This window comes from Otolemur garnettii, unplaced genomic scaffold, assembly GCF_000181295.1.
Source record: "Otolemur garnettii isolate 467f Iridium unplaced genomic scaffold, OtoGar3 scaffold00106, whole genome shotgun sequence".
Lineage (NCBI taxonomy): Eukaryota > Metazoa > Chordata > Mammalia > Primates > Galagidae > Otolemur > Otolemur garnettii.
In genome coordinates, this window is record NW_003852501.1 from 2,959,982 (window position 1) to 2,973,492 (window position 13,511).

Consider the following 13,511-nt stretch of genomic DNA (forward strand, 5'->3'; position numbering starts at 1 on the left):
AGTCTCCTGCCTCTGCCTCCCAAGTAGCTGGGACCACAGGCGCCCACCACAACGCCCGGCTGTTTTTTGGTTGCAGCCGTCATTGTTGTTTGGCGGGTCCAGGCTGGGGATTCGAACCCTCCACCTTAGGTGTACGTGGCTGGCACCTTAGCCGGTTGAGCTATAGGCGCCAAGCCTCTAACAGCTTTTTAATGGAATCTCTAGGGATTTCTACATATAAGATCATGTTTGTGAACAATGATAATTTTACTTTTTCTATTTGGTTGTCTTTTATTTTTTTCTTGCTTGATTGCTCTGGCTATTCTTAAAAGAATAGAAAGAATATTTGCTATTCTTAAATAGAAATAGTGGGAGTAGTCTATTTTGTCTCAGACAAGTACAATAACTTTTCTCTTTTGGTTATCATTTGCATGGTATCTGTTTCCATGATTTTTACTTTTGGCTCATGTATGGCTTGTATCTAACGTTAAGTCTAGCTAGGTGCAGTGGCTTAATAGCACTCTGGGAAGCCAAGGCAGGCAGATCACTTGAGCTCACAAGTTCAAGATCAGCCTAAGCCGAGAGCAAGACCCCATCTCTAAAAAATAGCTGGGCATTTTGGCGGACACCTATAATCACAGCTACTCAGGAAGCTGAAGCAAGAGGATAATCTGAGCCCAAAAGTTTGGAGTTGCTATGAGCTGTGACTCCATGGCATTATACCAAGGGTGACAAAGTGCGACTCTGTCTCAAAATAAATAGATAAATAAAGTCTTGACCAGGCTTGGTAACTCATGGCTCTAATCTCACCTCGTTGGGAGGCTGAGACAGGAGGATCACTTGAAGAGAGGAGTTTGAAACCAGCCTGAGCAACATAGGGAGGCCCCCTTCTCCTCAAAAAATTTAAAAATTAGCTAGGCATGCTGGCACACATCAGGAAGATCACTTGAGCCCAGGAATTCAAAATTATAGTGAGCTGTTATTGGGCCACTGACTCCAGCCTTGGTGACAGACTAGACTTGTCTCTAAAAAGAGCAAAAATTTTTTAAAAAGTAAAGCATATAGTTGAATCTTTTTAAAAAAATCTTTTCAGCCACCCTGTCTTTAGATTGGGAAATTTAATCAATTTACATTTAAAGTAATTACTGATAGTGAAGGACTTACTATTGCCATTTTTTTTAAATCACCATCCAATTTTAATTATGTTACCATTTGTTATTTTACAATATATTTTCAAAAAATGCTGTTACAATTGCCTTAACTTCTCTATATGACCTGGAATAAAAGATCAGCCAGAGACACACAAACGTCAAGCTGTAATACCTACTAGTACTAAACCATTACTGCTGAAGGGATATAGTTTTTAAATAAGCAGGTATGTGGTAATGAAAAATAAAATTCTCTCTTGTTGGAACAAAACACTAAACTGATTTAATGGCTGTGGAAAGGAGGTCGTTTATTCTTTCTTCAACACTCTGGTTCTGGCAGCAAGTTGTATAGTATTATGCATTTAGAGCAATATGTGCTTTGAAAGCCTATATTCTCAGTTTGTGCATGTCACTTGAATTTGAGACCAAACACGTGGAATATCACCTCAATATCCTCAATAACTCTCCCTCCAGAAGGTCACAATGTTAGTGAACTCAAGACTTACTGATGATGATGAATTTATAATTATTTTTCTCCAGTGACAGCAGACACTTACAATTTTCTCTAAAAGAGAGTTGATGAAAATGCACAGAAAACCTTCAGTATCCAGCTTTCGCTTCACAGTCTCCTAGTAGTAAAATAGCAGCTCTACATGTTGGTGAAAAAGGAATTTCAGTTTTTTCCTATTAGTTTTTAGTCATATTAACATTAAAATGTACCTGGATTTAGCTGAATTTCTAAAAAGAAAATTTTAGTTACCAAATATTTCAGAAATTTAATAAAGCATTACATACATGTAATTACCTTTTACCTACCAAAAAAATATATATAGATATGCAAATATATTTATTTAATCTTACCTAAAGACACTGAAATTCTTTTTTTCTGGTTGGACCTGAGAAACAAGATTAGAAACAAGACCAATGCTGGCTTTATTTCTTTATAAGCAATAATGTGGGTCTTTTTCATTCAACATGACTACAGCATTTTAATAATAAATTCACAAAAGACAATACAAAGAAACATCTACTGAATAGGCTTCTGCCAAGCAATTCATGTTTTAAAATTATATTCTACCAAGGTGGCGCTCTGGCATTACAAGCATTCACTTTTTGTTTTCTTTTTTAAAGTCTGTCAATTTTTTACTACCATTATTTTTTTCTTGCAAAAGATAGTGTGTGGGCAGTGCCTGTGGCTCAAAGGAGTAGGGCACCAGCCCCATGTACCAGTGGTGGGTTCAAACCTGGCCCTGGCCAAAAACTGCAAAAGAAAAAAAAAGAAGAAGAAGAAGTAAGGCCTAGAGACTATTGCCATTTCTTAAATTATTTTCTGTGTATCATATAGTTATTTTATTCTTCTTGTTGTCTTCTTTTATGTTTCATTTTTTTTTGTAGTGACATGGTTTAATTCTTTTCTCATTTTCTTTTCTGCATCTTTCATATTTTTCATAATTACCATGGAGATTACGTAAGACATTTTATAGTTATAACAATTTATTTTTTAAACTTATGAGAACTTAATTTCAGTCATATATAAATATGTACTCTTTCACATCTCCCCCCCCAATGATACAAGGTCTGACAATTAAGTTTGCAAACTTATCCTAGAAAATAAGCTGTCAGAATTCCCATAAGGCATAAATTGGTCCACTTGATGGTGTCTTATAATTCCCTGGGCTTTCTTCACTTTTCTTCATTGTTTTTTTCTTTTTGTCCCTCTGACTCAATAATTTCAAATGACCTGTCTTTGAGTCCACTGATTCTTTCTTCTGCTTGTTCTAATCTAATCTTTAGAGATCATTCTAGTGAATTTTTCAATTCAGTTACTGTATTTTTTTTTTTAGGAGACAGAGTCTCACTTTGTTGCCCTCAGTAGAGTACTGTAGCATCACAGCTCACAGCAACCTCCAGCTTTTAGGCTTAGGCGATTCTCTTTACTCAGCCTCCCCAGTCACTGTGACTATAGGCGCCCACCATAACTCCCGACTATTTTTTTGTTGCAGTTGTCATTGTTGATTTTAGCTGCTCTGGGCTGGATTCGAATTCACCCCACCCTACTCACTCAGCTACAGGCACTGCCAAAATGTGGGAATTTTAGATTTATTCAGATTTATTCCCAGAGACATTACCAGTAAACTAAAATATGAAGTATACTCAAAAAGGAAATGATCAATGTATATACAGTGGACAACTCTCCATTGAAAGTAAAGTTCACACATTAAAAATATAATGCCATTGTAGGAATTTTAAGGGAAAGAAATAAAAACTGTGGATTAGAGGAATGGTTCTTTTTAAAAATGTAATAGAAATTTAGAGTTAAAAAAGTACTATTAAGGTTTCCTACTAACATAAGTGTTTAGAACTATCTCAACATCTTCAGTGATACATACAGATTGCATTCTATCCCAACATAGCCATTCCATATTTTAGCAGCTGTAATTCTTTTTAGGTTTTTCCTTATTTAGCCAAAATCTATCCTACTATCTAAAGAAAATCTAATCCTCTTCTGTATGAACATTCTTCGAATGTTTAACGAAAGTGATTGTGTGATCTAGGTTCTCTGCCACCCAGGTTAAACTTACCTAGCCTCCTCTGCTATTTTTCATATGATGTGGTTTTAGGACCTCTCATCAGCCTTGACGTGAGGGTGATGATAGAGCTCATACTGCCCTTATGACTTCCTGTTTGTTCTTTCTTCAGATGTTATTTGTTCTTTGCTAGATTATACTAGTTAGGGTATAACTTTTCACAAATTCTTCTATAAACTTGAAACCTATAAATATACATTTGAAAGAATACATATAAAGACTACTCTTTGTATGTGATGTTATATCTATATTATAGATTTCCTATAAGAGAGTTCTTTTAACTATCAGAAATCAAGAATGACATCCCTAAGAAGTTGGCTTCCAAATGAAACAACCTGCCTATTTCTTGGCAAATAAGTATTCTTTAAGATGCATAATGTAGTGTTATATTTTCTCAACGTATTAAACAAATGCATTTTTATTTTTGTGTTTTCAGATAGTGGCCAGAACTGTAGTGCCAGTAGTAAAGGTGAACGACTAAGTGCCAAACTCAGAGCTTTACCTGGGACAAATGAACCTTATGAAAGTAGCAGTAACAAAGAAATAGGCAAGTGCTGGTACTCCCCACCCAGTTCCTACAGGTATAGCAGGTCTGAAGAAGACTGGTGAGATGGCAAAAATGTGTAATTGGGAATTATTAAGAATTTCATATTTACAGACAAAATTTTAAATGATTTGAGAGACCATTTCTGTTCACTCTGAGTTGTTCAGTTTGATGATGAGACTACTTGGTTGCACATTTGTTTTGTTTTTCTATGTAACTCCAATGTAACAATCTATTTTAAAACCTAGATGCCTCCTATGTGGATCCACTTGGCCCTCAAATAGAAAGACCAAAAACTGCAGCCAAAAAAAGAATGGACGAGGATGATTTTGCTGATGAAGAGTTAGGAGATGATTTGCTTCCAGAATAATATATGCCTTAATATGTTCTTTATTAAAGGAAAGAAATTGCCTTAAAAGATAATACTCATGTTAAAGTTTTTATTAAATATTCAAACTTTAATTTTATACACTGTCAAAACTTTAAGTAAGTGTATTCTGTTTTGTGAATTTGGATTTAAGTTGTGTGAAATTTTTTTATGGAATAAAAATATGTGAAATGAATACTTTAGGCTAGAGACTTCCTTATGTTTCCTTTACATTTGGAATTATCTTCCTATATTTTGTCCATTATACAGATATTGTTATTTTTTGGTATATATGTTAGGCTAGAGACTTCCTTACTTTTGTGAAGACATTGACCTACATGAAGAAATAAATTTTGTAGCACAACCTAGTATCTACATGCATATATATAAATATGTGTTATATTTAAAAAATATTCAGGCTCGGCGCCTGTGGCTCAAGCAGGTAAGGTACCAGCTACATACACCTAAGGTGGCAGGTTCGAATCCCCAGCCTGGGCCTGCCAAACAACAATGATGGCTGCAACCAAAAAATGGCCGTGCCTTGTGGCGGGTGCCTGTAGTCCCAGCTACTTGGGAGGCTGAGGCAGGAGACTCGCTTGAGCCCAGGAGTTGGAGGTTGCTGTGAGCTGTGATGCATTGGCACTCTACCCAGGGGGATAGCTTGAGGTTCCGTCTTTAAAAAAAAAAAAATATTCACAGAAGCGTACCTTACTATTGTAGTACATGCTTATTTTTCTATAATTTCATTAAAAATAAAATACTAGTAGTAAAATCACTACATTGATTTCATGGCTTGCAGCTTGAAAAATACTGTGTTAAAATGTATACATGATGATTGGGTTTTTTTGGAGACAGTTTCACTCTGTCATCCTGGGTAGAGTGCCATGGCATCATAGCTCACAGCAATCTCAAACTCTTTGGCTCAAGCAATCCTCTTACCTCAGCCTTCCGAGTAGCTAAGACTATAGGCACCCACGATGACACCCAGCTGGTTTTTCTATTTTTAGTAAAGACCAGGTCATGCTCTTGCTCAGGCTAGTCTCCAACTCCTGAGCTGAAGCAGTCCACCCCATCAGCATCCTAGAGTGTTAGGATTATGGGCATGAGCCACCATGCCTGGCCCATGATGAATCTTTATCAAGCTAAATTCCATGGAATTTAGAAAGTATCAGTCTTTGTAAGTTTTGCCTCATGAAGATTATAATACTATTAAAACAAATATATTTAGGAAGCACTGTAAAGTATAATGAGAGAAAATACCAAACTACAACCCTATCACTCCTTTCTGTAATTCCTTTCTGCTTTCAGCCCAGTGGTATGTACTAATAGCACAGAGCAAGGACATCTCTTAACATTGCTTTTCCCATTTGTGACTTAGGGATGGTGTAGAAAGCAAGACTGCCTGCATTTTTCTTTCCCATGTGTTTGGCTGGTCTAGACACTGTCCAAGGAATGATGGGGCAATAAGAAGTGGTTCGTTTTTAACAGTACACTAGAGAGAACGGGACCCTTCTTCTTATTTAACATTATGTTTACAATGTGCGTGCAGTTAGGTGCAGGAGCAGGAAAATCAAAATTAGATCACGGTCCCTGCTTCCAAGGTAGGTTATGATCTAATGAAGCTCACATGCAGCAAATACACTAAATATCAAGTATATGCAGAGAATTATTCAAAATTCTGGGGACACAGCAGTGACCAAGAAAGAACTATATGCAGCCCTCAATGAGCTTAATTTCTGGGGGGAAGACATACAATAAGTATATTTTTAAATGACTTTAGATACTGTTAAGTACAATTATAAAATGGAGTAATGCAATAGGTAGTGATTGTGAGGAGGGTCTCTTAGAGGTGGCCTTTGTAGTAACGCTAGAACAATGAAAAGAAAGCAATGTTCTAGGAAGAAGCAACGGCAAGTGCCAACACCCTTGCTGAAAAAATAATAATCTGGATGTGTTAGAGGGTTATAAGCTACACAATAGTGAATTAAAGGGTCTGGACCCCGACAATGTGGGGGAGGAAGAATGTACATTTTAAAAATTAAGAGTACAACTAATAAAGATAGAATTAGAAAATCATTTTGCAACCACCACAGTAGTGACTGATTCAAGCGAGGATCATTATTAATGGATACTAAAGCAAGGGAAGGAAAGTTTGATGAGAATGGTATTTTTAAATAGCCTTAGTGTTTCCCCCCACAAGTTACTTATTAATTATAAAGGAAAAATAGTTAATTTATATTAAAGAAAACTGGTGGTACCTTAACCAGTGACCAAAGTTAACATGGCCAATAACGGGACAGGTAAAAACCATTTGCTTCCTTCACTGAGAGGACACAAGATTAAGTTAATACTCCTGCCCTCCCAAAACTAACCTGAATCTAACCATGAGGAAGTATCCCAAATTGAGGAATATTCTACAAAATACCTGTTGTCTTGTATTTTTCAAAACTGTCAAAGCTGTGAAAGACAATATCTGAGAAATTATGCCAGATTAAAGGAGACTAAAAAGCATGTCAATAAAATGCATGATCCTTGATCAGATCCTGGACTGGGGGAAACTTGCTTAAAACTACTTCATAGAGACAATTGCTTAAATGTGAATAGCAGTATACAGATACTCCTTGGTTTATGATAGGGTCACATCACAATAAGCCTATCATTAAGTCAAAAATATTGTAAGTTGAAGATACATTTAATACTTTGATAAACAGATCTTGATAAACAGATTTTAAAGTTGAAAAAGCATCATTTGAACTATTGTAATATCAGCTGCTGCTTGACTTGCAATTGGGTAATGTCCTAATAAATGCATAACAAAATTGAAAAATCATTAAATTGAACTATCATAAGTTGGGGACCATCTACACCAAATAGTATTGTATCTGTAAAATGTCTTAATTTTGGTAATTGTACTATGGTTAAATGAGTGAATGTCTTTGTTCCTGAAAACATACACTGTTCGGGACAGAAGGTCCTGGTTTTTGCAGCTCAATGGTTCAGAAGAAAGTACAATGAAAAAGCAAATGTGGGCTTGGTGCCTGTGGCTCAAGCCACTAAGGTGCCAGCCACATACACCTAAGGTGGTGGGTTCGAATCCAGCCCGGGCCCACCAAACAACGACTGCTGCAACCAAAAATGGCCAGGCGTTGTGGCGGGCACCTGTGGTCCCAGCTACTTGGGAGGCGAAGGCAGAAGACTCGCTTGAACCCAGGAGTTAGAGGTTGTTGTGAGCTGTGATGCCATGGCACTCTACCCAGGGGGATAGCTTGAGGCTCTGTCTCAAAAAAAAAAAAAAAAAAGAAAAAGAAAATGTGTCGGCTCGGCAGCTATAGCTCAAGCAGCTAAGATGCCAGCCACATACACCAGAGCTAGCGGGTTTGAATCCAGCCGGGGCCTGCAAAACAACAATGACAACTACAACCAAAAAATAACTAGCATTGTAGTGGGTGCCCCTATGGTCCCAGCTACTTGGGAGGCTGAGGCAAAAAAAATCACTTAAGCCTAGGAGTTGGAAGTTGCTGTGAGATGTAATGCCACAACACTGTATCCAGGGTGACAGCTTGAGGCTCTGTCTCAAAAAAAGAGCAAATGTGGAAAAATGTTAACAAATAGTGGATCTGGGGCAGGCCCAGTAACACACCTGTAATCCCAGCACTCTGGGAGGCTAAAGCTGGTGGATCACCTGAGCTCGGGAGTTCAGAGACCAGCCTGAACAACAGCAAGACTCTGTCTCTACTAAAAACAGAAAAACTAGCTGGGTGCCCTGGTGATGGCCTGTAATCCCAGCTACTCAGGAGGCTAAGGCAAGAAGATTGCTTAAGCCAAAGAGTTTGAGGTTGGTGTGAGCTGTGATGCCATAGCTCAGGGCGACCAAGTAAGACTGTCTTTCTCAAAACAAACAAGAAACCAGTGGGTCTCAATGAAGGTTATTTTATACTATTCTTACTACTTTTCTGTATGTTTAAGTTACTTCAAAATAAAAGTTTTTAAGCTAATGGAAGATATATAGTGATACAAAATACTACAGTCTAAAGCAGCAGTTCTCAACCTGTGGGTCACAGCCCCTTTGGGGGTCTAACAACCCTTTCACAGGAGTAGCCTAAATACATCCTGCATATCATATATTTACATTACAATTCATAACAGTAGCAAAATTACAGTTATGAAATAGCAATGAAAATAGTTTTATGGTTGGGGGTCACTACAACATGAACTATATTAAAGGGTTGCAGCATTAGGAAGGTTGAGAACCACCGATCTAAAGGAAAGCAAGTATTGGAGAAAAAAAGGAATAAAGAGCAGATGGACAAAGAAGGAACAAGTATCAAGATGGTAGAGCTCAAACACAATTATATTAGTAACTACATAATTTACAAATACAAATTATAGTAATTATGTATGCTAGTAAATACAGTAAATATAAATTGAATAAATATGCCAATTAAGTGACAAAGATTATCAGACTATTAGAAAACAAGACTCAACTGTATGTTACCTATGAGAGACACATTATAAATATGGTCATGTGTCCCAGACCATTACAGAGAACAATAGACTACTTATATGGCAGTGGTCCCATAAGATCATATATTTTTACTGTACCTTTTCTATGTATACATGTGTTTAAATACAGATACTTACCATTGTGTTACAATTGCTTACAGTATTCAGTATAGTTATGTGCTGTACAGGTTTGTAGCCTAAGAGCAATAGGCATATAGCCTAGGGGTGTGGTAGGTCTACCATCTAGGTTTGTGTAAGTGCACTTGATGCTCTCATGACAAAATTGCCAAACGACATTTCTCAGGACATAACTCTGTCATTAAGTGACCCTCGATTGTATAATGGCATAGATGGGTTGGAAAAGGAATGATGGGCTCAGCACCTATAGCTCACCTGGCTAAGGCGCCAGCCACGTACACCTAAGGTGGCGGGTTCGAATCCCCAGCCCGGACCCGCCAAACAACAATGACGGCTGCAACCAAAAAATAGCCAGGCGTTGTGGCGGGCGCCTGTGGTCCCAGCTACTTGGGAGGCAGAGGCAGGAGACTCGCTTGAGCCCAGGAGTTGGAGGTTGCTGTGAGCTGTAATGCCATGGCACTCTACCCAGGGGGACAGCTTGAGGCTCTGTCTCAAAAAAAAAAAAAAAAGAAAGAAAGAAAAGGAATGATGAAAAAAGATACTATACAAATATTAATCAAAAGTAATAAGCAAGAAAATAAAATAGAATTGTTATTAATATTTTATTAAAAAGGTAATAAGGGAGTAGTCAACTGGATCTAAAAATGTAGAAAAGTCTAGTAAGATAGAGATTAACTGACTTTGGCAATAATTCTATCATTGCAACTTTGTTAAAAGTCATTACAATGAGCTCAGTGCCTATGGCTCAAGCGGCTAAAGCACCAGCCACATACACCTGAGCTGGTGGGTTTAAATCCAGCCCGGCCCACCAAACAATAATGACAGCTGCAACTAAAAAATAGCCAGGCATCGTGGCAGGCACCTGTAGTCCCACCTACTTGGGGGGCGGAGGCAGGAGAATCACTTGAGGCCAGGAGTTGGAGGTTGCTGTGAGCTGTGATGTCACAGCTCTCTACCCAGTGTGACAGCTTGAGGCTCTGTCTAAAAAAAAAAAAAAAAAACAAAAAAGTCATTGCAATGAAGAATTGAAAATAACTGCCCAATTAAAGTAGGTTAAGAAAATGGGAAGTGAGGTTTTTGAACCAGAGAATAAAGACAGTTCAGAATGGTTTGCTGTAAAGGAGAGTAGAGCAGGATCTGGTCAAGAGAGAACTCATCAAATGTATCAGGAAAGAAGTGGGGATATATGTCACTATCCAAGTAGGTTAGCATATTTGGTGCTGAAGTGTGAAATCTAAACTAGACCATAAAAGGAAATAAGGACTCCAGTGGAATGATTAATAAAAAGTGGCAGGGTTAGAAATCTTGATGAGATCAGAGAACTGCAGTGGGTAAGGATAGGTGATTGTGTCGGGGAATAGGATACTTGAAATCTGATGTTTGAATGTGGTATAGTGATTGGTGATAATACCTTGGAGATGACCATTTGATTTCATAGCTGAGCCAGAAAAAGACAACTGGAACTAACTTAGTCATTCAAAAATCAGTATGTTGGCTTGGTGCCTGTGGCTCAAGTGGGTAAGGCACCACCCACATACACCTAAGGTGGTGGGTTTGAATCCAGCCTGGCCCCGCCAAACGACGATGGCTGCAACCAAAAAATAGCCGGGCGTTGTGGCGGTCGCCTGTGGTCCCAGCTACTTGGGAGGCTGAGGCAGGAGACTCGCTTAGAGCCCAGGAGTTGGAGGTTGCTGTGAGCTGTGATGCCGAGGCACTCTACGCAGGGGGACAGCTTGAGGCTCTGTCTCAAAAAACAAAACAAAACAAAAATCAGCATGTTAAGTCATCTATGTGCAGGTTAAAGTTACCAGAAGTGATTAAAAGAAATAGTCAAAGATTTGGGTGCTAAAATCATCAATGAACAAATGGAATGACAGGCAAGTCTGAGGACAGTCCTTTAAATGAGAGCAAGAGGTTTGGGTAGATAATGCACATCAGTAACCCAAAAAGAGAAGCCCGGAGGTAGCCAACCACACATTGGCTTTTGGAGTTATGGTGCCTAAGAATTTTTTAAAAGATTTTCCCCCAACAGCTCGGCCCACGCTAAGCAGTGTTGCAGCTGTGCTAGTGTTAGGGTGGCTGAGTAAACCAGGAGATGACAGGGTAGAGGGATGACTTAATATCCAGCTTGCCTGACTTCGTGATGTAAACATCTTCAACAGTGAACACTTGCAGATACACTAGTTTCTAAGGAATATGTGTTAGGTTTTGAGTACTTTGTTGCCTTTTTCTCATTTGTATGTCTTAAATTTGGGCTTATTAACATGTTTACTTTGCAGCTTCATAAATAGGTTGGAATTTGAAGGGAATTCATTATAAGGAAGTAAAACATTTGCCCATGTTTATAAGACTTTTTTTCTGAACTTTTCAGTCCATGATGAATGTTATGTTCTACTGAGTAGGTGAGCATTTTCAGTAATTTATGATCTTTCAAAAAATGAAAATTGTTCGCAAGTAAATATTTTCTTTCCCACTCTCAAGGTAATGAGAAAAGAAAGTTGCCACGTTACCAGACAATGGAATATTTTGTTGCTTAGTATAGAGAATGAAGTCTGGCACTGTGGCACCTTACGTATTTGATGGATGCTGAAATACATACTCAGTATTTCTGTGAAACCCTTGTAATGATAATCTCTCCTAAAGGCCTCCCACACTTCTCTTTTTCAAATAATAATAATAAAAAAAAACATTAGTTGAGAACTGGTGGATCTTTATTCCCGTTTTACTGGAAAAGAAAGAACATGAACACTTTACCTATTAGTCAGAAAAACAAGTGTTTCGTGACTCAAAACAAGTGTTTACTCACCAAGAGCTTTAAATTACTTAAACTGGAGATTCCAGTGGGATTTTAGCAGTAAATAATTACTAAACTCCTTAGTTACATTCAAAGCATATAAGTGTTTTTCTACACAGCATAACTGAAATGTAGTTTAATCAATGGTTTACAATTCAAATACCAAAGCTGCAAACCATTTAGGGGATCGTAAATTACATATTTTGTACACATTCAGAAAGATTTCAACTGGGCTCGATCGTTTATTTTCAAAGCATGACTTCTTTAAAATGATCATATTTATTAGCTTGCCATCTAGAAAAGCATTAAGGATTTATTTGTAGAATGAACAAATGAGCAAGTTTTCTTACGATGTGCAATATAGTCTTTGTTTTAAGTATATTTCCTTCAATTTATTCACAGAATTATCAGGCTCATTTTAAATGACTGCTTGCATTCAGAATTTATCATCACGGGAGTAGGAATTCTCCAACATTGTAATAACAGACCAAGTGATGGGCCACTTTGAGCCATAAAAGTGTCACTTGGGGGAAGTATTTAGTACTTTCAAGAGTTGTTTGATAAAGGCACAGGATCACATCATGGGTGTTCGGGAGAAAAGGGAAACAGCCTCCTCTCACCTTATTAAAAATAGAGATTTAAAAACATCTCCAATATATTTCTTCGACCTACGGAATCTCAGAAGAGGAAGTAGCCATCAGGCGGAGGATCCTTGAGGTTTTGAGCTTTCTTTTTCCAGGTGGCCCATTCTATTCTTGGGTTGCCTTAGTTATTAGAGAAATCTTTCTCCTCTGAGCCAAAATCTGCCTCCCCCAACTCCATTCTGTCGACCTCACTTCTCTGCTCGGGAGACTCCTGGGCCAGTTACCACCTCCTCCTTCAGCCAGTAAGGACCGCACTAGTCCACGGGCAGAGCCAGACTTCTCCTCCTTCCGGCACCGCACACAGTCGGGGGCTCGCGGCTTCCAGGCCCCAGAAGCTCAGACAGCCAAGCGGTCGGGATCCACGCTGCTTAGAGCCCTCCGATTGTGTGGCCCTTTTATTTATTCCGCTAAAGAACGGCCGCATATCCCCACCTCAAAACAAGTCTGAAAACGTTTCGGGGAAATGCTGGGGACACTGGTAAGTACACTTCCTAAGAGACAAAATGTTTTAAATTCCCGGAGGCAAAGGGTGCAGAGGGACCGCTCGGAGTTTGCGAACCCAGGCGACGCCCACCTCGGTCCGCGTCCCGGCCATCGCGGAGGAACGCCGCAGGGGCTTCTTGCGGAAAGGCAGGTCCCGGGACCCCGCGCGGGCTGGCGGGCCAGACGCCGCGAGGGCGGGCGGATGACGAGGCGTAGGGGCGTGAGTCTGCGAGGCGGCGGGTCCGAGCGTCGCTGGCACTGACGGGCTCGGCGGGCGCAGCGCGGAGGTGGCGGGGCCGGCGCCGGCATGGCGTGCCCCGGGG

At 39.2% G+C, this 13,511-nt stretch overlaps 1 protein-coding gene across 3 annotated transcripts in view; it reads left to right on the plus strand.

Moving 5' to 3' along the window:
• Positions 1 to 4,818, plus strand: part of IFT88 (intraflagellar transport 88) — a 122,888-nt gene extending 118,070 nt beyond the window's left edge. For all 3 annotated transcript variants that reach the window (XM_012809491.2, XM_023517246.1, XM_023517247.1), the window contains 2 exons: positions 4,152 to 4,262; positions 4,508 to 4,818. In XM_012809491.2, the coding sequence (XP_012664945.1) occupies positions 4,152 to 4,262; positions 4,508 to 4,629 (233 nt within the window). In that variant the 3' untranslated portion in view covers positions 4,630 to 4,818. The remainder of the gene's footprint in view (positions 1 to 4,151; positions 4,263 to 4,507) is intronic.
• The last annotated feature ends 8,693 nt before the right edge of the window (positions 4,819 to 13,511 follow it).